Source organism: Podarcis vaucheri (assembly GCF_965113315.1).
Source record: "Podarcis vaucheri genome assembly, chromosome: 1".
Taxonomy (NCBI): domain Eukaryota; kingdom Metazoa; phylum Chordata; class Lepidosauria; order Squamata; family Lacertidae; genus Podarcis; species Podarcis vaucheri.
This window is the reverse complement of record NC_138759.1, coordinates 48,013,913-48,038,635: the sequence shown is the minus strand read 5'-3', so window position 1 is coordinate 48,038,635 and position 24,723 is coordinate 48,013,913. Positions and strand designations below refer to the sequence as shown.

Genomic DNA, 24,723 nt, shown 5'->3' with positions numbered 1-24,723 from the left:
TCTTGCACTGCCAGCCATTAGCAGTAAGAGCATGCTTATGCAAACAGAGGTCCAATTTGGGGATGAGAAGAAGATTTGGGATGGTGGGTAGAAGGGATGAGAGAGGAAAATAAGTTTGGGAACATGAAGCTAGTAAGACCAGCTTTGTAATAGGCTGAGCAAGCCTGATTTGGAAGTCTACTGTTAACTATCAGATTATTATTATATATTTGGCACAATGAATGTGACATTTGGATATTCTGCCGTCAGCAAAATGTCTTGAGTCATCTCTGAACACTAACCTATGCCAAGGTTTACAAGGAGAAATGCTCTGGGATGACTTCCTAGTCATTGTCCAGAAGGTTGACTTGGGCTTTACTCTTCATTGGCCGCCTTTGAAATTTGCTCAGGAGCAAACTCCAGGAACTAACTCAGTGTTCACCCTTCTTTTATTCCCCTACTCTGGTTTCTTTCAGAATTTTATAGACCTAGTAATTGTGGCTCCTGCTTTCAAGGAGGGGTCTCTTTTTGATGTTCTTGGGGAAAGGGGTGATCTAAGCCATCTCTAACGAGTTTGGCACTGCCAGGGCACGGCACCTAGCCTGCTTGGGGGGGGGGGATCTTACCCAGCACACTATTCTCTCAGGGTAACCCACCTCCTGGTTAGTCAGCTCCACATAGGGACACTGTTCAGGAGAGTGGAAGATGACTTGGCCCTTCCTTCTTCTTATTCTCTGAGCTTGGCAGAGGAATATCTGCCTCATGTTGCCTCATTTTCAGTCAGGGATCGGAATCATTTAGTGGTAGTTGCAACCCCAGCACGTCAGGAAGAGTCACTCAGAAAGACCCCTCCCAAACTGCTGCTGCCTCTCTCCACTACCTATTCATTTCTTCACCCTCTTGGTGAGTGAAAGAACAGCAGGGAGGCAAATGAGCCAATGCCAAAGGGAGTGGCAACACCAAAGATGGGTGTCACTGGAGAGGAGAGCCCACCCAAATCATCATGCCAAGGGCTTCCCAAACCCAGAGTTGCTCCTAGTTTTGGAAGTGAGATTGGTGATATGCAGCAACATCTTCTCGGTAGTCACATCAGCTTTGCTACATTAATTGTGTGAAAATAATTGATGTGTAGTTTTTGAAATGTAGATAGCTGCCACAAGGTGAGCCAAGTGAACAGGATCAGGTCCATGCACATGGGGGGGGATTAACTCTTCAACTCTTCCTATCCACTGTTACCCCCGCAAAAAAAATATCACTGAAGGTATTTTTAGCTTTTATTTTGTTTGGGGAGGAGGGACATTTTCATTGGGGCTGTGATCAGAGGAGGAGGGTTAAAACCTCACACATTTTGATCCCGGTCTTGGGTGGTCATTTACATTTCAAAAACTGCTTTCATGCAATTTATGAAGAGCTTTTTCCTGAAACATTGTAACTGACTTTCATTTCACTTTGCTGCTACTGCTGAGCTTCAAGATACGTCTTTTTTAAGGTGTCATCTGAATTTTGAATTAACCAAGCAGTTAATAATAATAATAGCCATAATAATAATAGTAACTAATAAATAGATGAAAAAGAACTGCTTCTCAGGTTTATCCTTGGGATATTGAAGGTAGCAGTAGAAGCCTGGTTCAGCAGTCATCTCCAAATCAATCCTGACTACTCCATACAAAAACTCAAAATTTACACCTGGTCTTCCTAAATCATACATGTAATCAATAGACAATCTGCTAAGAATGGCTTGAATCCTAAGTAAGTTCCATTCCATAAATGATTACAAAATGGAGCTTTCATTCTTCCTCCTTTCCTCTGCAGCCTCCCGTGCCCCCCAAAATCTTCTATTGAGGGTTGGAGGACCCTCTGGAACAGAGTGACATGAGAAGGGAGAAGGAGCAATTGCCAAAAATAGGGGGTGGAGAGCCCCACAGTACAGAACCGAAAGTGCTTTCCACTGGCAGAACAGCAGTTTGGATCCAACTCAGTATCTCCTAATTGAGCAGCACATCTGTTCTTTCTCCATATTTATAGCTGGTAATAGCTTTCCTGTAGCTTGTTGATCTAGAGCAGTGTTTCCCAACCGGTGTTCCGCGGCACACGAGTGTGCCGTGAGACATCGGCTGGTGTGCCGCGAGATACCTGGAGGGAGGCGGGCGAGTCGGGCGGCGAGAGGCGGGGCGGCGGCGGCGAGGAGAGGTCGCGCCTCCTGCTGCTGCCTGGCGCTCCTCCTCGCAGCCGGCAGCGCTGCCTGGGCGCCTCCGCGCGACTCTGCCTCGCTGGGTTTGGTCTCCCAGCAGAGACGGGTCACACGCGCCCCTCCCTCCCTCCCTCAGCCTGCGCGGAGGGAGAGCCAGAGAGAGGCATCGCTCCTGCGCTCCGAGGCGGATTGAGCGCAGCTGAGAGGAGCTGCCGAGGGAAAAAAACTTTCACTTTTGTGCGTCCCTCCCGGCGTGACGCTGCGCGCTGACGTCACGGGGCGGGGCTTTAATGGTGGTGTGCCGCGAGATTTTTTTTCAGTAAACAGGTGTGCCGTTGCCCAAAAACGTTTGGGAAACACTGATCTAGAGAGAAGTCTGTTATATATATTGAAAAGTAACTTACATCATTCTGCATTCAAAGCTGTAAAATAACAGTATGTTAGGTCTCAATCACTGATCTTTGTGGTGAAACGTACTGAGAAAGCAACTACTGTATTGAAGCTTTCAGTTTTCTGCTTTATATAACTGTGAATGTGCTGGCTAATCACTTTCTCTTCTTTACTTCCTCTAGGATTAAAGCAAGTTTACCAGTTGAAAGTTCGTTCTTCAAACGAAGATTATTATTTTTTGACGTATGAAAGGATGACTACTTTTTGAAATGGATGGATTAAGACTTCTAAGAAGTCAAAAGTGATTGAACAAAAGTCGTTTGTAGAAAAGCTGCATCTGTAGAACATTTGCCATTATATTACATGATCATAACTGGGATCTCATGCAACCTTTGTGTTTTCTGGATAACCTTCTCCGGAAGAGAGTTATAAATGTGAAAGGTAGAGATGGCTGTGTTTTCTTTTGGAGCTTACTAAGGAGAAACACGTTTTCCAATAATGACCAGTTTGAAGCGGTCCCAGACTGAAAGGGCTGTTGCCACCGGAGTGTCAGATGGAACTTCTAAAGTCCACTCAGATGACTTTTATATGAGACGCTTCAGGTCACAGAATGGTAGCTTGGGATCTTCAGTGATGGCTCCAGTAGGCCCTCCACGCAATGAAGGGTCTCATCACCTTACATCTACTCCTGGAGTACCTAAAATGGGGGTTAGGGCCAGGATTGCTGACTGGCCCCCAAGGAAGGAAAATGTCAAAGAAAATAGTAGATCAAGTCAAGAAATGGATACATCAAGCTGCCTTGATAGTATGTCTTCAAAAAGCAGTCCTGGGAGCCACGGGAGCTCTATTAACTTGAATTCTAGTGACTCTGTCATGTTAAAGAGTATCCAAAACACACTTAAGAGCAAAACAAGACAGTCTGAGAACCTAGATTCTAGGTTTCTCACTCCTGATGGATACCACAGCTCCCCAAGAAAAGCTCTTCGCAGAATAAGACAGCGAAGTAATAGTGACATTACCCTAAGTGAGCTTGATGTAGATAGCTATGATGAATGTATCTCGCCCAGTTATAAATCTGGACCATCACTGCACAGGGAATATGGCAGCACTTCATCAATAGATAAGCAGGGTACTTCAGGGGAAGGTTTTTTTGACCTGTTGAAAAGTTTTAAAGATGAGAAATCTGACCAGAGAGGTCCAGGCAGCAGCAAATTCTGTGAACTCCTTATAGCTAGTGGAAGTAAGGGCTCAGGATTTTCCTTGGATGTGATAGATGGACCCATAACTCAGAGGGAGAACCTTCGACTATTTAAAGAAAGGGAGAAGCCACTGAAGAGGCGTTCAAAATCAGAGACGGGAGATTCTTCCATTTTTCGAAAGCTGCGTAATGCCAAAGCTGAAGGGGATCTTGGGAAGGCCTCAGATCTTGAGGACAGCAGATCAGAAGACAGTGTCAGGCCCTGGACTTGTCCAAAGTGTTTTGCCCATTACGATTGCCAGAGCATATTATTTGATTTAAATGAAGTGGCAGTTAACCGGCACAATGTGATCAAACGAAGGAATACAACGACTGGAGCTTCTGCTGCAGCAGTTGCATCATTAGCTTCTGGACCATTGTCCCATTCTGCAAGTTTCAATTCCCCAATGGGCAGTACAGAAGACCTGAATTCCAAAGGAAGTCTCAATATGGACCAGGGAGACGATAAAAGCAATGACCTTGTTATGAGTTGTCCTTATTTTCGTAATGAGATTGGTGGGGAAGGAGAAAGAAAGATCAGTCTCACAAAATCTAACTCTGGATCCTTCAGTGGCTGTGAAAGTGCCTCTTTTGAGTCCACTCTTAGCTCTCATTGCACAAATGCAGGAGTGGCTGTTCTTGAAGTACCCAAGGAAAACCTGGTCTTGCACTTGGATAGAGGGAAGCGATACATCGTTGAACACGTGGATCTTGGTGCATATTATTATCGTAAATTCTTCTATCAGAAAGGTGAGCAGTCATTTAATACCTTGAACAGCATTATTCTTTGCTATTTTACAAAATGTTCTCCAAGTACTGCCTGCTGCACAGAATGTTCCTTGACCATTCTAGGCATAATTCATATAAACACTTAAATTTTGCAATTTGCTTTTTAATAATATGACAGGGATTTTTTTTAGACTTTATAGTTTAGGCAGTTTTCTAACATGTACATGGCACGAGACCAAATTGAAAGGTACAGAAAGATGCGGAGGTTTTAAAAATATTTTGGAAATGGAAATATAATTAAAACTTGTTTAGCAGGGACTGTGAGAATGTTCAGGCACCTATAGCATTATAAAACATGTATTTAAACGGTCAAATGGAGGTTTCTCTATGATATTATATTTCATTGTATTAAAAGGTTTTTCCAAATTCCCAGTTGACACTTAATTCTTCTTACTGTTCTAGAAAGGGGAGTATAATTAACATTGGTTGGGAAATGTCTGCCTGGAAGATGGTTTTGTGCTTTATAACATTCAAATATTACACTGAGCATGTGAACCAAATGTTCATGGCTACAACTGGTAGCACCACTGGTAGCAGTTTCTGTTATCACAGTGGTTAGAATGAGTATCACTAAAATCTTTAGGATTGTTTCCCAGCTGTATGTGCATGCTACATTTGCCCATGTGAGCATGTGCCCATGGATGGTTGGAACTTGCTCACATGTAGAACAAAACTGTCCTTAATCCTTTACTTACTGTGGAAATGTAACATACAGAACCCTTTTTTTCTGAGATGGAAAATAATTTTTTCTCCTCCCGCACCCCTTTTTTAAAATGCACAAGAACACTGGAACTACTTTGGGGCAGATGAGAACCTTGGTCCCGTAGCTGTCAGCATCAGAAGAGAAAAACCTGAAGAAATAAAAGAAAATGGATCGCAATACAATTACCGCATCATTTTCAGAACTAGTGAGGTAAACAATATATGGAAAGTATAAGAATAAGAAATGCAAAAATGTATTTTCTCTATACTCTTAAGAGTGACTGCAAATGTGAGTTGTATAAGGGTTATTTTCATGTTTTGCCTGTGGTCTAAAATGTACTGATCCTTTAAATCAGAAAATATATAAAGATGACAGAAAGAGCTACTCAAAAGTGGAATGGACTACCTCAGAAGGTGGAGTCACCTTCATTGGAGGTTTTTAAGTAGAGATTAGATGGCCATCAGTCAGGGATTCTTTAGCTGTGATTCGTGCGTTGCAGGGGATAGGATTACAGTGGTACCTTGGGTTACATATGCTTCAGGTTACAGACGCTTCAGGTTACAGACTCCGCTAACCCAGAAATATTACCTCGGGTTAAGAACTTTGCTTCAGGATGAGAACAGAAATTGTGCTCCGGCGGCGCAGCGGCAGCAGGAGGTCCCATTAGCTAAAGTGGTCTTCAGGTTAAGAACAGTTTCAGGTTAAGAACAGACCTCCAGAACGATTTAAGTTCTTAACCTGAGGTACCACTGTAGATGACTCTCAGAAATCCTCCCACCTCTATGAGTCTACACTGGGTTGTTTTAGATCTGGGTATCTATTTTTAACTGCCATTTTTTGCAATGTTGTAAACTGTTCTTGAGTATATAATAAGGCAACTTGATCTCCAGATGTTCTTGACTACAAATCCCAACACCCTTGACTATTGACCATGCAGACTGGGGCTGATGAAAAGTTACCACTCACTAATAACCAGACCTGGTTCACACATACCTAAGCCACAGTTTGTTTAGCAAACACGTGGCATATTTAAAGAATAAGCCAAAACACTAACTTTTTGTAAACCGCTTTGAGATTTTGTTACTCAAGTGGCGTGTAAATGTTGTGAACCAAGCTTTGGAGAAACAATTTGTTGCTTATTTGTTCTGTGAGATGACACATGGCTTGTTGAACACAGCCTAAGTCTGAAATCTTCTGTTTCTGGTACTTGGATTAATTTTTACATTTTCCTGCTTTAATTTTACAAAGAAACCTGCCTGTTTTAAAAAAATCAATTAGGTGTAAATCAAGAGAACATGCTAGTTTATGGACAGCCTTTAACATAGAAACCCAGGTAAAAAGAAATATGTACAGTGGGGTTTCTGTCATATAGACAGAAACTGCCTTGATTCCCTGTTGGGGGAAAAGACAGGGTATAAATAAATATGTTATAATAATAGTACTAATAACAATAAATTAACTAGTCCAAATGTTGTGTTTGGGCAGGCAGGGAGCATTGTTCTTGTTTTACTTCTGCATTAACAGTAGCACAGAGGTGCTTGACTTAATGAAACAAAACCATTTTGCACATTCCTGGGAAGAAGCAAAAAGTGAATGCATGAGTAGCTTGTCCATCTGTTTTCTGTATTTCTGGATAACATATCAAGAGGAAAATTCCTGCATCTTCTAGGAGCACAATGCCAGCTTTTCCATTTAAGGAATCATGCAAATTGAACTTGCGTAAGTTCTTCAGATATTGGTACTAAACATGCACAACTTAGTATAAGATTTGAAGCACAGCACCCAGGAATCCTTAGTTCTTTGCGTTACTAGCCTACCCCCACCTTCCCTTCATATATCTAAGTCAATAACTTTTGTTTCACAGCTTACAACCCTAAGAGGTTCTGTCTTGGAAGATGCTATACCTTCAACTGCAAAGCACTGTACAGCTAGAGGGCTGCCCTTGAAAGAGGTGCTTGAGCACGTGGTTCCTGAACTGAATATACATTGTCTCAGGTTGGCCTTCAACACTCCTAAAGTCACAGAACAACTTATGAAACTTGATGAACAAGGGGTAAGTTCAAAATAGCAAACTTTAATCCTTTACTAGGCCAGCATTACAGTAACAGATCTAGATATCTGTTTTCCCCACCATGTCTGGAAACTCTAAAGAAATCTACCAAGTCTATCCAATGCTACAGAATAAAGGGTTTGCCTGAGATCTCAGGACTTAGAGTTTGCTGCCAAAAAAAGTGAATTAGGCAAACTCAAAAATTCTGAAATGTGTATTGTTTAAAGCAGAATATTATAACCTAGCATGTTTAATTACTTTCTGCATGGTATAATGGAAGACAGTGTGTAAGACATTGATACAAGAATTATGCCTTATTTCTCCTGCTTATGTCATCCATGACATATTAGGCACTATCATCATACATTCAAACTAACAACTTAAACCTCTTATGGTATTAGACCTTACTTTTTAATATCTGAAGACTCTTGATACTGCTTTTTTATATCTAGAATTTCATAACTTAACAGAAATTAAGTAATTAACTTAACAGAAATACACTAGCTTGTATCTAATGATGCTGTTTAGTTGGTGGTGTCCAAAACCAAAGTATTCAATCCATTGTTTGGATCTGTTCCAACTTGGTTTTCTGGCCTCGTTTGGAACTGAAAGTGGCTTCATTACTCTATTGAATGGCATATGCTAGGAGATGGATGGGGCAGTGAGACACTGTTTAGTCTCCAGAACCTCTCAGCAGCTATCAGTAGTTTATTTATTTTATTATTGATTGAAAATATTTATAGCCTGCCCTTCATCAATACTGATACCAAGGTGGAGTACAATATAAGATAACATAACAACCAAATTAATATATAATCCACAATAGAACACTAAACCCCACTTAAAAACTTCTTCACTAGGTGCATATTGAAATCTACAGAATTTGCTCCCATGAGATTGCCCCCGACTTGGATGGTTTTAAAAGAGATTTAGACAGATCCATGGATGTGGCTAATAGCCACTGATGTGTTCTACCTCTACTGTCAGAGGCAATATGCGTCTCAATATTAGTTGATGTAAATCACAAATGGAGAGATTTCGTGTCCTGCTTGCAGGCTTCCCATAAGCATTTGGTTGGCCATGTAAGAACAGAATTCTGAAGTAGATGGGACTTAAAGTTGATCCGGGCCACACTTATGTTCTCAGTATTCCATTGACTTGATTATTTTCATAACTACGCATTTAAATTCAAATCATCTCCCAATACAAAGATAATAAGTGTTGCATTCAAGTCAAAACTTGATGGCATAGAAACATTACGCTAAAGTTTTTAAGTCTGTTTCTACAAAACTGAAGTCTACAGTTTAGAAACTATATTTTTCTTTCTTTCTCTTTCTGTTTTGCATCCTTTGGGGGAAATCTTGAATTGGAAATGCAATGTCCTTTGCAGAGCGATTTGAAATACGCAGATTTAATGTGCCTACATTTATTAATCATAGTTTTCTCATTGTTAAAGGGGAAGAGGAAGAAGGTAGTGGTGACCTTTGGAAGGACTCTCTATGTTAGTCTTTTAATGCAGCATAGATGCTACATAAGCTGATGAGAATGGAAAACTTGAGTTTCTGTTTGTGTTTACAGCTAAGCTATCAACTTAAAGTGGGGATCATGTACTGCAAGTCTGGACAAAGCACAGAAGAGGAAATGTACAACAATGAATCAGCAGGCCCGGCCTTTGAAGAGTTTCTTCAGTTACTGGGAGAACGGGTTCGGCTCAAGGGATTTGAAAAGTATCGTGCTCAACTAGATACAAAGAGTAAGGGACCCTCTCTTATGCAAATTAATAAGACATAGTTACAGCCATGGTCAGCAAATAGATTTTGACAGTAGACCTATTGAGACCTATTGACAGTGGAGAGTGGCATGCCGCCACTCTATCTTACCTTTTCAGTGTGAACTTCTCAGAAACCTCCTCATGACAACACTGCAGCTGCAGCTCATCTTTGTTACAGAAGTACTTGTTCTGAGAATTTGGTTGATTTATACAGTCCCTCATGTTGATAATCTATCTTTATGGCATCTTCCCTTATTAGTCCTGAAATTTAATTTTGCTTGTTTGTTTCCATCAGTGTACATGGCATTTCACAAAATAACCTAATCAAAAGACAAGTTCCTGTCCCAAAGAGCTTTCAGCATAAATTACCTTCTTTCTTCTTAATCTCTACATAGTTTCCCCTCAATTGAGTGCATTAAAACATAGTTCCTGGCTTGGTTTATAAAATTCATGGCTAAAATGAAGTAAAGAGGTAACTTTTTGCCAAGATCTTGAAACAAAATGCATGTTTTTTAAGGGAAGGGGAGAAATCAGCAAAATTACTCCTGTAAACACCTCAGTGTGTAGTCCTCCCTGTGAAATACACACACCTATAGCTGTGAGCTTTCATTATGTGGTATTTAGATTGAACCGTGCGTATTGAGGTCCATGGTTATCTCACTTGCGGTATAGGAAATTAAAGTAAAGAATGCGTCATGAAAGTAGAAAAGCGTTCGCAAAGAGTGCAGTGAATTTTCTGTTGCCATGGTTTCTGCTGTTACTGATGTTTTGACTATAGGCAGCAGAGAAGGAAACGATTAAAACATGAAATAACCTAGAATATTTTAAAGCCAGTTAGATAAATTTAGAAACGCCAATAAATGTCAAAATCTGTAGTACAAAACTGAAATTACTTTATTTCTTTTGAATTTAAATGACCTTCCCCTATTTCTACCTAGTCATTGCCATGTAATTTACCTGTAATGTGAGGGGTCTTATGCAGGAAAATATTTAAGGGAGAAGAGGGGGAAATAATGCTGGTTCTTCTAGTCCAGGGGTCTGCAACCTGCGGCTCCGGAGCCGCATGTGGCTCTTTTACACCTTTGCCGCGGCTCCGGGGCGGATACTAGCGAGGGGAGGAGGCACATTGTGCGCCCCAACACTCCCCACTGTGGTGGGCGCTGTATTGGCTGTGACATCGCATGGGGGCGGTGCGTGTGTTAGTCACGCACCATCCCGACGTCACCTTCCCACCCGCTACATTGTAAGGGGCATGTACGCTGGTCATTGCATTGAAAGGGGCCATGTACGCTGGTCACTGTTTTGAAGGGGAGTGAAGAACACACACAAAAAAAAAAGGTAACATGTTAATTTAACGTTTATTTCTATGAGGAGGATTAATTCTGAGGGGTCAAACAAAGAAATAATAAAAAAGTGACAAAAAAAGTTATTTTTATAATGATGAGTTTTGCGGCTCCCATTTGTTTTTTTTCCTTCGGAAATGGCCCAAGTGGCTCTTTTTGTCTTAAAGGTTGCAGACCCCTGTTCTAGCAAGTGTTGAAGCACTGCTTACCCACCTACCCTGGTCTTTTCTTTAAAGTTGAACTGTGCTAAAATGCAGCTAATGTTGTTGACGTTCTGCTCACTTTGCTTAAATTTGTTATCAGCATAGACCTTTTCTGTTTAATGAGCCCTGAGTCCCTTAGTTTTTGCATGAGTTGACCCAAAATTGAATAGCTATTTACAAGCAGCAGGTCTATAACATGATTTGATAGATGCTACATATTGCTTAGAACAGCTACAAAATGTGTTTATTATTTAGATTATTTATATTCTGCTTTTCAAACTGATGAAACAACCATATGCTCTTTTGCTCTGAAGGAAGTCCCTTTGAGATCAGTCATGTTCATGTCTTAAGTAAGTGTAGGTAGGAATGCAACCTAATTTTCAAAAGCAACTGATATGATGCATGCTACTTTTGATTTATTTTTATTTTTTAATGCTCCTGCCCTCTCCCCTTAAACAAAAACAAAATCTTCAAGAGTAAATCATGTTGAGATCTTTCCCAGCCCCCTGCTACCTGTGATTCTTAACTGGGTATAACAAGGAGTGAATCTGGGAGTTTCTGTGTGCAAAGCACCTGAGCTTCAATCAATACATAGTGTCTCACTGATGTACTTGGTGCTTTAGAATAACAAGCAGAACAAACAAAAAGCAGGTCCCTTCCCCAAGGAGCTGACAATGATTATTTACCACGCTTCCTTTTTATTTTCAGGTATTTAACAATCTAATGTTAAATCCTAGACCTGAAAAACGACCAGAGTTGAAATATTCACGTATATGAATTCCTTAAGGAAACGTTTCAGACGAAAAATTTATGCCTACTTTGTGCATCATTAGAAAATGATCATATTGAGCAACTGTGTACTTACAGTTTTCTGCTTTCAGCTTGAAGAATTTATCCATCTCAAAAGGGGATTGCATCCCCCATCCCAAATCTTTATAGGCCTAATGTTTGTTTCTCTTGTTTTTCACACAGTAGACTTTTTCTTTTGCTTGAAGTCAACAATGTTGACTTCAGATATAACCTCACTCATGGTTGAGGAGGATTGTGGTTACTTACATGATTCCCAAGACACGAGTGTTTTATGATAAGCACTTGTTGCCTTGCTTGTAGTGATCTGCTAGTTCAGGTCTCGTTACTTAAGCGGCAAATGGCCTGGAGCCATTTGAAGACTCGGTTGCTTGATTTTTATTTTCCCCTGTGTTTTAGTTCACTGCTCCATTTAGATCAGTTCTCAAAAGTTTCTCTGCGCACCAGAGCTATGATTACAATCATTTATGAAGTAAAATGAATTGTTAAACTAAAAGTTGTTACTGTTCTGGACTTTTAAAACTTTCAGAAGCTTGGTCATCATGAGAAGGCTGTATTTATGTTCAACAAGAACCTTTTTCCAAATACTTGCTGCTGTGTGAAATATGCTGCCATCCTTCCCCATCTGTTTCTCACATTTTAGGCATTGGTTTTAATGTTTTCCTTCTACCAGGCAGGCAAACAAGGGACAAGATGAGCAACACATCTAATTGGGATGAGGGCACAATGCAGATAGACTTTCATTAAACGAGAGATCACCCCTGCAGAGACCAATGCTGGTTCTTATTTTAAAATGTAGTCTTGGGAGCCATATTGAGAGTAGTACTAGGGCCCAGATAGGCGATTAAAAGAGGCCTGTACAACTTGTGACCCATCATAGATAACCCTTTAACAGCAGTCATAAAAGGCTTAATAATCCTCCTGGTCCCCCCCCCCCATGACTGCAGAATTGCAGAACTTTAAGCATTTGGCACACTGTATGTAATGGGACATTGGTGGCGCTGTGGGTTACACCACAGAGCCTAGGACTTGCTGATCAGAAGGTCGGTGGTTCGAATCCCCGCAACGGGGTGAGCTCCCGTTGCTCAGTCCCTGCTCCTGCCAACCTAGCAGTTCGAAAGCACATCAAAGTGCAAGTAGATAAATATGTACTTCTGTGGCGGGAAGGTAAACGGCGTTTCCGTGCGCTGCTCTGGTTCACCAGAAGCGGCTTAGTCATGCTGGCCACATGACCCGGAAGCTGTCTGTGGACAAACGCCGGCTCCCTCGGCCCATAGAGCAAGATGAGCGCTGCAACCCCAGAGTCGGTCATGACTGGACCTAATGGTCAGGGGTACCTTTACCTTTACCTTTTATGTAGTTGGTGTAGCTTGGTAGGTCACAAATTGTGCGGGCCTGTATTAAAATATAAATTTATTGTTCAAATATTTAAAAAATTAAATTGTAATCATAGTTTTCCTATATCAAAGAACTTTAAAGCGAGTTAAATTACTTATCATATGTATTCTTTGGGTAGAGGGGATTGTAAATATCATACATAATGCATTATATTAGGGAACATTTCTTGTAAAATGTGTGTGTTGAGGAAAGGGCATTCAGACATGTACTTTAGGAGAAATATGCAGTAAAATGCCTGTGAATTTTTCTGTGGTCTTCCTTTTTTAAAAAAATCATAAACTGATGCTGAAATATATCATACTGAGATTAAGAGTGGGGGCAAATGAAAAAGTGGAAGCAGCCAAAGGTGATAAATTATTCCATCTCTATTAGGTACTACCTCCCTTTCAGATTTTGTTTGTATTTTTCATGTTGTTCTTGACGCTATTGCACGATTGTTTCCATAGCTGATGCTTACAACATCATGCAGTTTTGCAGCTTATGTAAAAGTATTTTAAAATAGTAAGTTGTATTTCTTTTGTTATTTGAATCTTAGCTGATTCTACTGGCACCCACTCTCTTTATACAACGTACAAGGACTATGAAATCATGTTCCATGTTTCCACCATGCTGCCCTACACACCTAACAACAAGCAACAGGTAGGATTCATTTTCACTGTGTTTAGAATTCTGTGGGTCCATTACAGATGTAACACTAAAGCATCATTTAGCACTGTGTGAATAAGCGGAAGAAAGCTTTTGACAGACACGATTTCCCCTCCCCTATCCTCTCTAGTGCAGCAATGAATAAGAGATTAGAGGCATTTGTTTCCTGTTTTAAACTAACAGAAATGTACCATTGTATCTGAATTAGGAGGAGCTAGGTTTTCTTTAGACTGCTTTGTGAACGAGTCATAGTCATAAACCTCTGTTGAATTCTGTCTTGTTTAAACAAGCCACAGTTTACACTAACTAGAGAATTTGGTTCATTGCAGAAGAAATTTCATGAGGTATGACACCATAGCATAAGTCTATATACAACTTACAGCTATGGTATTCGAGTGTTAATTCCTAGCAACAAGAAAAAACTTTTCTACTTGCTGCAGTCTTGCATCTCAATCAGTATAATTGCACCAAGTAGGTTTGGATTGCTCTGAAATGACGTTGCTCATTGAGTGATAATATTTTCCCCACCCATTTGCATTGTTTCATTAAGATCCTCCAAGATGTTTGAGCTGTTTAAAAAATGGTTTTGGCGTAATAAAGAAAACTTCCAAGTAGCTGCAAGAAGTTATATTTCAGTAGACAAGTTGGCTAGTGATGGCTTAAGATTTTGGGAATGAACAAATCTTTGCCTGATTTGTTTCTCTTTAAGAAATGTGAGTTAAGTAGTAAATCTGATCAGCATAGCTTTTTCAAGATCATTTGCTTTCACATGAGAGCTGTGATAGAGTCAGAGGGAGAGATGGCAGTCTGGGGTACAGAAGCGGTGTCTCCCCAGCCTTGGGGGAATCTTGTGTTTTTGCTGCTTAGAGCCAGTGACTAAACTTCAGCCTAGTTGATACATTCAGCTTGTGGTAGCGCTATGATAGTGTGGTATAAGTCTTGTACAAGAGCATATGCAAACAGAAAAATTTACCTAGGTTTGGCGTAAGAAGCAGCCCTTTCATGAGTGGAAGAAATTGTGTGTTAGTGCAAGGGCGGGGAACCTTTTATCTGCCAAGGACTGCATACCAGTGGGAGTTAGTGTCAAAGCCAGTGCGTGGGCAATGCCAAAACCAAAAGTACATGGGGTATCCTCTCTTTTTCCTGCTGCTGCCACTCTTCCCTCCTTGCCATTCACATGTGGCCCTCAGCATACAGGTTGCGTCCCCATGTGCTAGAAGAAGGGCACACTTGGATCCACCCATGGCACTTTTCTACATTTGTAAAAGCAATGTCCAGGGTACACGGGTGGTGCTGTGGTCTAGGGCTTGCTGATCGGAAGGTCAGCAGTTCAGATCCCCATGACGGGGTGAGCATCTGTTGTTCGGTCCCAGCTCCTGCCCACCTAGCAGTTCGAAAGCACATCAACGTGGAAGTAGATAAATAGGTACCGCTCCGACGGGAAGGCAAACGGCATTTCTGTGCGCTGCTCTGGTTTGCCAGAAGCGGCTTAGTCATGTTGGCCACATGACCCAGAAGCTGTCTGTGGACCAAACGCCGGCTCCCTCAGTCTATAGAGCGAGATGAGCGCGCAACCCCTGAGTCATCTGCGACTGGACCTAACGGTCAGGGGTACCTTTACCTTTAAAGGCAATGTCTAGTTTCTTTCTTGAGTGATTACTATATACTTTACCACATACATTGCCATCTTTGATAGAATTTTCATTTTGTAAATTTTTGCTAATCATTGTTTGAACTGAACTGAGCTGCGGAAGTCTATGTATAGCTGGAATTTATATCCGATTTAAACAAAAAACAAACAAACCACAAAACAATTGTTAATTCAAGGAGCTAACATTGAATTCAAGGAACAATAACATGGTTTACTTGATTCTGCCTGCTCATGAACATACTTTAATTTCATTATATTTTAAATGGTCGATTCTAACCAATACTATGGTTAGTGCTATGCTGTAATTTAAAGGAAGCTTTCTGGCATTCTTTTCAGGAGAAAAAGAATAAGTTGACAAAAAAGCCTAACAATAATTTGTTTGGTAACACTGCCACTATCAAATGCAAAAACACAGTTTTAATGCACAGAAGAACATTGTCTAGGTTATGAACAATTTATAATGGTTGGAAGAAAGTAGCAAGTAGACAAACACAGTGTTATATTACGATAAATTTGATTCTAGAGACATTCAAAATCTGTCTGTTATGAAGACATTTCTTGGTATTAAAATAGATGTGTAGCTGTTGTTATGGAAACAGGGGTGCAAGATGCTAGTCGTTAGTTTCAGCATGTCATATATTGGCCAATTTCTCATTTACTTGCTCAGAATAAAGCATTGAATGAAATAATTTAAAATATTCCATGATTCGCAAACATTAATTACCAGGATTAATGCACAATATGTTATAAGGGGGGTACTTCCCCCCCCAATACCTTATGTTTCTTGTCTTTACCCTCATAGCTCTTAAGAAAACGACATATTGGAAATGATATTGTGACCATCGTTTTCCAAGAACCTGGAGCAGAGTCATTCAGCCCAAAGAATATTCGCTCTCACTTCCAGCATGTCTTTGTCATTGTCCGTGTGCACAATCCATGCACCGACAACGTCTGTTACAGGTACCTATTACTTTGTGAACACACAGAGGCTAACCACATTTTGGAATTTTTTATGCTTTATTTTACAATGTTTATTTTCAGGAAAACTATTTTTGGGTTTAATATTAAGTACTTGGCAGGCTGAGAACCAGTTTTTTCCACAGAAGAAAGAGCATGCGAGTTAATTGGATACTTTAGAACCAGAGTTAGCTGCCTTGTATTGAGGCCAAGCTTCAAAAATGGCCAAGTGGGCTTCATATTAACCTGGTGATAATCCTAGCCTGGGTTAATTCAGCGTGTAGGAAAATAAAATAATAAAATTCTGGGGAGTTGAAAAGCAGTCTGGAAACCATGTATGCCAGATTCATGGTGGCTTTCTCACATTGTTTATATGCATGGAGTTTCTTAGGAATTCACACCTAGGGAGCAGAGAATGTGGTTGCGAAAGATAGCAATATATTGCTCCCTCTGGAGAACATCCAAGAAGAACAGATGAATTCAGTCAAATTAAACATACTACCCCTTTGGAATAAAATACTGGAGAAGCCTATTCTTAAGAAGACATAGTATTTCAGTAGAAATACTTTTCAGGACTGTTGTCCATGAAGTCTCAGGCAGTAAATGTCTTAGTCTTTAAGGTGCCACAAGACTCTTGGTTGTTCTTGCTGCAGAAGGCTAACACAGCTGCTCTGCTGTAAAGTAGTACTGTTGCTTGTTTGTTAAAGCATTGGCTCCCATGTGAAGTAGGGAACACTAGAATGTGGTTTCATAAATCCCCAACCAGCAATTTCATAGGGGTCAAGGTCTTTGATTTGGGAGAGAAGAGGCTGTGACTGTTTTCTGTTCTTGTTTGTACTGCTAGGCCATGCTACCCTGTCGTAGATCATAAATTTTGTCGTTTCTAAAGATCAAAGCAAAGAAGTCAAAGGCAGAGTAGAAAGATGAGCTCCGTGGATTTAGCTCATCATTAAATCACATTTCCTTTTCCTTTATGTAGTGTTGCTGCGACGAGATCCAGAGATGTGCCATCGTTTGGACCACCAATCCCTAAAGGCATTACCTTCCCCAAATCCAATGTATTCAGGGACTTCTTACTTGCTAAAGTAATCAATGCTGAGAATGCAGCTCATAAATCAGAGAAGTTCCGTGCCATGGCCACCAGAACCCGTCAGGAATACTTGAAAGATTTGGCAGAGAAGAATGTCACAAACACACCCATTGACCCTTCGGGCAAATTCCCCTTCATCTCACTTGCCTCTAAGAAGAAGGAGAAGTCCAAGCCTCATCCAGGAGTAGAACTCCACAGTTCTGGTGCTGTTGTATGGAGTCTCCGTGCTAAAGACTATAGCAAGGGTGTAGATATAGACTGTCTCCTAGGGATTTCTAATGAATTTGTTGTTATCATTGAACAAGATACAAAGAGTGTTGTGTTCAATTGTTCCTGCAGAGATGTCATAGGGTGGACTTCAACAGACACAAGTGTCAAAATTTTCTATGAAAGGGGTGAATGTGTTTCTGTGGAGAGTTTCAAAAACCCTGAAGATATCAAAGAGATTGTCAAAAGGCTAGAGGTTAGAGTTTGTTCTCTCTCTCTCCCTCTCTAAATATGTAGATCTGGTCTTCAGGCATGAGTAAATTCAAAGAACTGTGATGAAAACATTAACATGGTTTGGATCCATTCTTAGATTTTGGTAGCAGATCCATTGATAGTAAAACAGTCCCTCAACCTGTGATGTAATTGTGCAAAAATATTAATGGAAATTATTTTCTAATTCTTCTCCCTGTTCTCCAAAGTTGCAAGTGGACTAGGACAAAGAATACCTTCTTACTTATTGCCCATTGCTTGTTCCGTCATTAACTGAGCCCTTTGGGTATTGTATTGCCAAGGGGGCACTGACACGCAGCACAGTCCCTGACATGTATCAAATATTATTCAAGACTTAATATTATAGTTTCTACCTATTCTAGTAGCAACTGCATTTTCTTCTCTTATTCAGAAAATGGCAGTCTCTATGTCATGGGGATGTGGGTGGCGCTGTGGATAAAACCTCAGCGCCTAGGACTTGCCGATCGCATGGTCAGCGGTTTGAATCCCCGCAGCGGGGTGCGCTCCTGTCGTTCGGTCCCAGCGCCTGCCAACCTAGCAGTTCGAAAGCACCCCCGGGTGCAAGTAGATAAATAGAGACCGCTTACCAGCGGGAAGGTAAATGGCGTTCTGTGTGCTGCGCTGGCTCGCCAGATGCAGCTTGTCACGCTGGCCAGGTGACCCGGAAGTATCTGCGGACATCGCTGGCTCCTGGCCTATAGAGTGAGATGAGCGCCTAACCCTAGAGTCTGGCAAGACTGGCCCGTACGGGCAGGGGTACCTTTACCTTTACCTTATGTCATGAGGAAAAGCTGCATTTGTCTATTGCATTCAAAAATATTCATAATTAGCAGGATCACTTAGCCAATAGAACAAGTTTGCATTTTGTGTAGATAGCTGCATGCCAGTAAATAAGATGACTAAATTACAAAGAACTACCAATTTATCGAATCAATAGGGACATAATAATATAAAGGAACATTCTGTCAGCCTAACCATGAATACTGGTATATAACCCCACCCATGAATTTACCAGTTGTATTGCTACATTACCTTAATGCTTCTATAATTTCCATAAAGTTCTAAAGCCAGTCATTTATACAAAATCTGACTGTGCCTGGATTTTCATCCAGTAGTAACCTAGCCAACTTGCACTGAAAACTCTACACAGCAGTAGCTGTCAAAATAAGGAATATCATTGTCCCATCTTGCTTCATGTACCATTTTAAAAAACAAAACTCCCCCATGTATTTGTCTCCCACTGAATGTAATTAATTGCACTAACTCTTCCCTCTCTCTTCGCTTCTCAGCTTGTGACAAAGGGCTGTGAGTCAGTGGAAATGACTTTACGTCGTAATGGACTAGGCCAGCTTGGTTTCCATGTAAACTATGAAGGAATTGTGGCAGATGTTGAACCTTATGGCTATGCTTGGCAAGCAGGATTACGACAAGGCAGCAGATTAGTGGAAATTTGCACTGTGGCTGTAGCTACTCTGAGCCATGAGCAAATGATTGATCTCCTGCGGACTTCAGTTACTGTGAAGGTTGTCATTATCCCACCTCATGAGGATTGCACCCCACGAAGGTATTTTTTTGGGGGGTGGGACTAAATGAGTTATATCTGCTGCTGACTTTTTCAGGGTGTTCTCTGAATTTATAAAGCAGAATTTTTGTTCTAACTTGGTCTATATAAAAATAAGAGTCCCATTTCACATTAATTTGGCTATGGATGTAGAGTCGTAGGTGGTTACTGTGTTTTTAAAGGGGACCTATTTATTCTTATAGTATGGGAGTGCTTCTGCATTGCCATTGATATGTCAAAGCATCCCACTGGATTGTGCTACATGTATAATGTCTCTGAAGGAAGCATTGCTGATGCTGAGTATTCTCAAGTCAGATTGCCAGTGCTAGTGTTTGCTTACATTCTCACTAGTCAGTTAATAATTACAGTTAATAATTACGTAGCCTTTGAATAGCTGCATCTCGTAGCTGCATTTATGTTGGTGATGCTCACTTTTTAAATAAATGCACGTGAGATACTGCAAAATCTTTAAATGTCATATAGCCATTTTAACACTTCACTGAACAAAAACACCATTTGCGCTTTAAGCTGGGGATCTACATATATACTTATTTTGAAGGAGCCCCATTCCTGTTTTTATTATTTGGATCCTTCAGCCTAACCTCAGAATAACTTGAGATGAGTTTCACCTTTTCCTTTAACTCTCTATACAAAAGTTCTAGTTACAGGTAGGTAGCTGTGTTGGTCTACCATAGTCAAAACAAAATAAAAAAAATCCTTCCAGTAGCACTTTAGAGACCAACTAAGTTTGTTATTGGTATGAGCTTTCGTGTGCATGCACACTTCTTCAGATAAATTGAAACAGAAGTCACCAGACCCTTATATATAGTGAGAGGGTGGGGAGGGGTGATTGACTGATAGTTGTGGTAAACCTGTTGACAACTGTTAACGACTGCAATTGGTCTTACAGGAAAAAGCAAGGGGTTTACAGCCGTTAACAGTCAGCAGGTTTCCCACACCTATCTGTACAAAAGTCAAGTGCCAGGGTATGAAAGAATAGAACCTTTCTCCTGGAGCAGAATGAACAAATATTATGTGGGAGGCTATCTCATTTTCCTAACAGCTAGTTCTGTGTTAAATGCATGTTTTAAGATAAGTCAGCTCAAAGTTAGGGCAATTGATGTTTACAATTTGGCAAATGTTATTAGCCATCATTCATATTGTTGCTTTCAGATATTTTTCAAAAACCACCTGTTCATATAATATAAAACTTGCATAGCCTTGAAGTAGAAGAATAGAACAGCAAGGCAAGAAAACCCTGTCAATTTTGAAGTTCAGTATTTTTAGTTATTTCCTAAATGCAGTTCTTAAAATAACATTTAGGCTGCAATCCTATACCCAGTTTCCTGAGAGTAAGCCCCATTGATCTGAGTTCCATTTCCAGGATCTCTGAATCCAAACTTTACTTCATAACCCTAAGCATATTTATTCTGCTGTAAGTCCCACTGAATTCAGTCGGTCTTCTTTCTGTTTTTACGATTGTAATTGATTTTTATTTTTTGGGAAGTTCAGGTGATATGACCAGACTTCTGTTGCAGAGACTATGGGAGATATCAAGTGTTAGACATACAGAAACATTAGTTAGTTTAAGTCAGTTGATTTCCTTGTGTCTGAGTATGACTTGATTGGCTAGTGCCCTATAAATTAGGGATAGAATTAATGTATAACTAACCAGTCTGGGCGATATTTAGCACTCAAGACTAGGGGTATCACAATTGCTGTCATATAAGGGTATATTGCAAAAACCTTGGTTTTCGAACAGCTTGGTTCTCGAACGTTTTGGCTCCCGAACGCCGCAAACCCAGAAGTGAGTGTTTCAGTTTGTGAACTATTTTGGGAAGCCAAACATCCGACGGGGCTTTCACGGCTTCTGATTGGCTGCCAGAGCTTCCTGCAGCCAATCAGAAGCCGCACTTTGGTTTCTGAACATTTTGGAAGTTGAACGGACTTCCGAAACAGATTCCGCTCGACTGTACTTTTCTCCCTTATTTCAGAATTGCATTATGCTTTCTTCTTTCTCTTTCAGAAGTTTTTCAGAAATTAATCGCATGCCGGTGATGGAATACAAAATGAATGACGGCGGTGTTCCATACGAGTTCAAGTTCCCTTTCAGGAATAACAACAAATGGCAGAGAAATGCTAACAAGGGACAAGGGCCTCATGGGCAGCAAATGCCATCCCAGATGCAAAGTCCTGCTACCACTAGGGTTGCCTCAGGGAAAGGTGAAGGGAAAATGCCTCCCCCAGAGCGAGCAGCCAATATTCCACGCAGTATTTCTAGTGACGGGCGGCCACTGGAGAGTAGAAGGTAGATAACTAATTTGTGTGTTGTTTTCCTCCAGGGTATGTTGCAGCATTCTGAGACTTTTGAAACAACAGCAGTAAGAACTCTCAGGCACACAAGTTCACATTCCAATTCCCCTGTTTCTTATCCAGATCAAATCTGACCCCCGCCTCAACAAAATGTTTTTATTCACTTCCAGAAAGTATTTGGTATCTAAAAGAAATGACACTAAACTAGTTCACGGCATTTGGGGATTAACTCATAGTCTTCAGGTGCCAATTCTAGTCATGCCACCTTACTTTTCCAGTAACTGGAGTATGAAGAAATGCACATATATACTCATGTCTCTCTATTGTTTAAAAAAATCTTTTTTAAAAAGAAAAACATCCCTAATTATATTTTCCTCTCCGAACCTGCATAAACACATTCGCCTGTGTTGTTATATCTATATTAAAAAAGAGCATCTTGTAAAGCAAGAAAGGCAAAAGCAGTTCATATTGGAATATGAAAGAATCGCCTGTAGGTCTAGCCCTTCCGCTTGTGTTCATGTTTGGCAAATTGCCTCAGCACTCTAAAACCTTATTTTCACCCCCTTTTTGCACATTGAAATCAATGGATTTTGAACTTTTAAGAGGATTAGCGCATGTTGAAGATTGGTTCGGTAAGTGGAAGGGCTAGCTTTAAAGTATATAAATAACACAGTCCATTGGAAGAAAGATCTCACTATAGTGGTTGTATGAGCTCTAAGCCTGTAGTCAGTAAAGAAGGGGGATAGTTCCAAGATAATTGTGCTTCTCTTTCCTCAGATATTCTTTGCCGGCTTTTAGGCAAAATGTCATTATAGCATTGCAGAGTGCAGTGCCCTTTACTTGGCGTACCAATACCTGTTGTTGCAATTTTAGATCTTATCAGAATTCTCTTCCTTCTGAAGAGAACGTGTGAAGTCTCTGGCTGATGTTGTTTCTACAATACACAATTAGTTTTACATGTAAAAAACCACCAACCTGTTTTGTTCATTCTGGATTTTCCCAACATTGCTGGAATGCAGAGCAAATGTAGTCTGAAACACACCATTTCTACACTCTCTCGTGCACACCAAAAGGACCAAGTAAATTGGCCCTTTTTTTCTTTTTTGATCACTTGATACCAGCGATGCTTCCATTTCATGCTATCATGTGGCACAGCAAGTTTTGCCCAGAGAGCCGAGCTTTGACTAAAGCTCATTTGACATTGATAGAGCAAGCCTGTGTGCTCTTGGCTGTCATATGTTCTGCTCACAGCAAGTCCTGGGCACCGTAGAGTGTTGATGCCATGAAATGTACTTTTGCTTTATCTCTCCTACATCCCTTCTCCCCTCAATGAACTACTGTATTTTTCGCTCCATAAGACACATTGTTTTCCTCCTAAGAAGTAACAGGAAATGTCTGTGCATCTTATGGAGCAAATGCACTGGGAGGCAGAGAGATCCCTTGGCTACCGCTGCAGTTGCGAGCTGAGGGATGCCTCCGCAGCCAGAGCCATGGCTCCCGTCCGTCGCTCGCTGTGAAGACAGCAGAGCAAGAGCTGCTGCGCAGCTATCACTCTGGCGCTGCTGGCTTCAGCGGGAGCTGCACAGTGGCTCTTGCTCTGCTGTCTTCCCAGCGAAGCAGGATGTGGGACGGAAGGGGCTCCGTGTAAGGGCTCCCTTCTGTTCCTCCCGCTTCGCTGGGAAGCCAGCAGAGCAAGACCCACTGTGCAGCTATCACTCTGGCGCTGCTGGCTTCAGCGATAGCTGCGCAGCGGCTCTTGCTCTGCTGGCTTTACAGTGAAGCGGGAGGAGGGATGGAAGGGAGCAAGCAAAGCGAGAGCTGCTTACATGGCTTCTGTCCCACTTTGCGCAGCTCTCACTTTGCTTGCCCATCCCTCCTCCCGCCGTGCTGTAAAGCAAGCAAAGCACCTGTCCCGGTGTCTCCTCCTCCTCCTCTTCTACAGCGAGGCGGGAGGAGGGATGGGCAAGCAAAGCGGGACAGAAGCCATGTAAGCAGCTCTCACTTGGCTTGCTTTAAAACAAGAAAAGCGAGAGCCGCTTACATGCTATGTGCAGAATTTTTTTTTTCTTGCTTTCCCCCTCTAAAATCTAGGTGTGTCTTATGGTCAGGTGAGTCTTATGGAGCGAAAAATACAACAGTTCACAGCTGAAAAGAATCACTGAAATTAAAAGTGTCAGGTATTACTTTCTACAGTAAACACCCTTGATGTTGGGTTTCCGCTGTGTTCAGGTGGGCCAGTTTCATTTCTTTGTTTTGTTTTGTTATTTATATGCCCCCCTTCATCCAGTATAACCACAGGGCCACTTCTTCCAAATGTGTTAGGAATGCTGGGAGCTTCTTGTTAGTTGTAATTTGGTTATTGCTTTTGACAAGAATGGGCTTCTGAGGTAGCTCCCCATCTTTGTAATGCTCTCCCCGGGGAGGCTCTCCTGACGCCTTCATCACATATCTTTAGGCACGAGGCGAAAACATTCCTCTTTTCCCAGGCCTTTGGCTAGTTAAACCACCTACAACCTTCTAAACTGGGGTGTGGGTGTTACTGTTTCGTTTCTTTGTATTTTTGTATTCTGATACCGTAAGGCTCCCTGTGCTTGCATGAAAGGTGGTATATAGACTTAATAAATACAGTGGTACCCCGCAAGACGAATGCCTCGCAAGACGAAAAACCCGCTAGACGAAAGGGTTTTCCGTTTTTTGATGCGCTTCGCAAGACGAATTTCCTATGGGCTTGCTTCGCAAAACGAAAAAGTCTTGCGAGTCTTGCGATTTTTTTCGCTCCCCCCCTTTTTCTAAGCCGCTAATCCGCTAATAGCCTTTTAGCCGCTAAGCCTTTAATAGCCGCTAAACCGCTAATAGCGCTAATCCGCTAAGCCGCTAATAGGGTTGCTTCGCAAGACGAAAAAACCGCTAGACGAAGAGACTCGCAGAACGGATTAATTTCGTCTTGCGAGGCACCACTGTAAGTAAAAATTGAAACTTCTTGTGATAACAAACCTGATAAGTGTACAAAGATTGGAAAACGCTTTATACCGCATGTTTTGCAACCCCACACACTTGCTCGGGAAAAACTATTGAAGACAGTGGGTTGTAGCCAGTGTATATTTGCAGTAGCAGAGAGCGCAAGGTGTGGCAGCTCCTTTGTCATCT

At 41.2% G+C, this 24,723-nt stretch overlaps 1 protein-coding gene across 8 annotated transcripts in view; it reads left to right on the top strand.

The window, feature by feature from the left end:
- SIPA1L1 (signal induced proliferation associated 1 like 1) overlaps positions 1 to 24,723 on the top strand; it is a 157,357-nt gene that overhangs the window by 100,826 nt on the left and 31,808 nt on the right. For all 8 annotated transcript variants that reach the window (XM_082223348.1, XM_082223347.1, XM_082223345.1 and 5 more), the window contains 9 exons: positions 2,743 to 4,547; positions 5,369 to 5,499; positions 7,154 to 7,342; positions 8,918 to 9,092; positions 13,397 to 13,500; positions 15,960 to 16,117; positions 17,094 to 17,667; positions 18,992 to 19,266; positions 21,290 to 21,571. In XM_082223348.1, coding sequence (XP_082079474.1) covers positions 3,059 to 4,547; positions 5,369 to 5,499; positions 7,154 to 7,342; positions 8,918 to 9,092; positions 13,397 to 13,500; positions 15,960 to 16,117; positions 17,094 to 17,667; positions 18,992 to 19,266; positions 21,290 to 21,571 — 3,377 coding nt within the window. In that variant the 5' untranslated portion in view covers positions 2,743 to 3,058. The remainder of the gene's footprint in view (positions 1 to 2,742; positions 4,548 to 5,368; positions 5,500 to 7,153; positions 7,343 to 8,917; positions 9,093 to 13,396; positions 13,501 to 15,959; positions 16,118 to 17,093; positions 17,668 to 18,991; positions 19,267 to 21,289; positions 21,572 to 24,723) is intronic.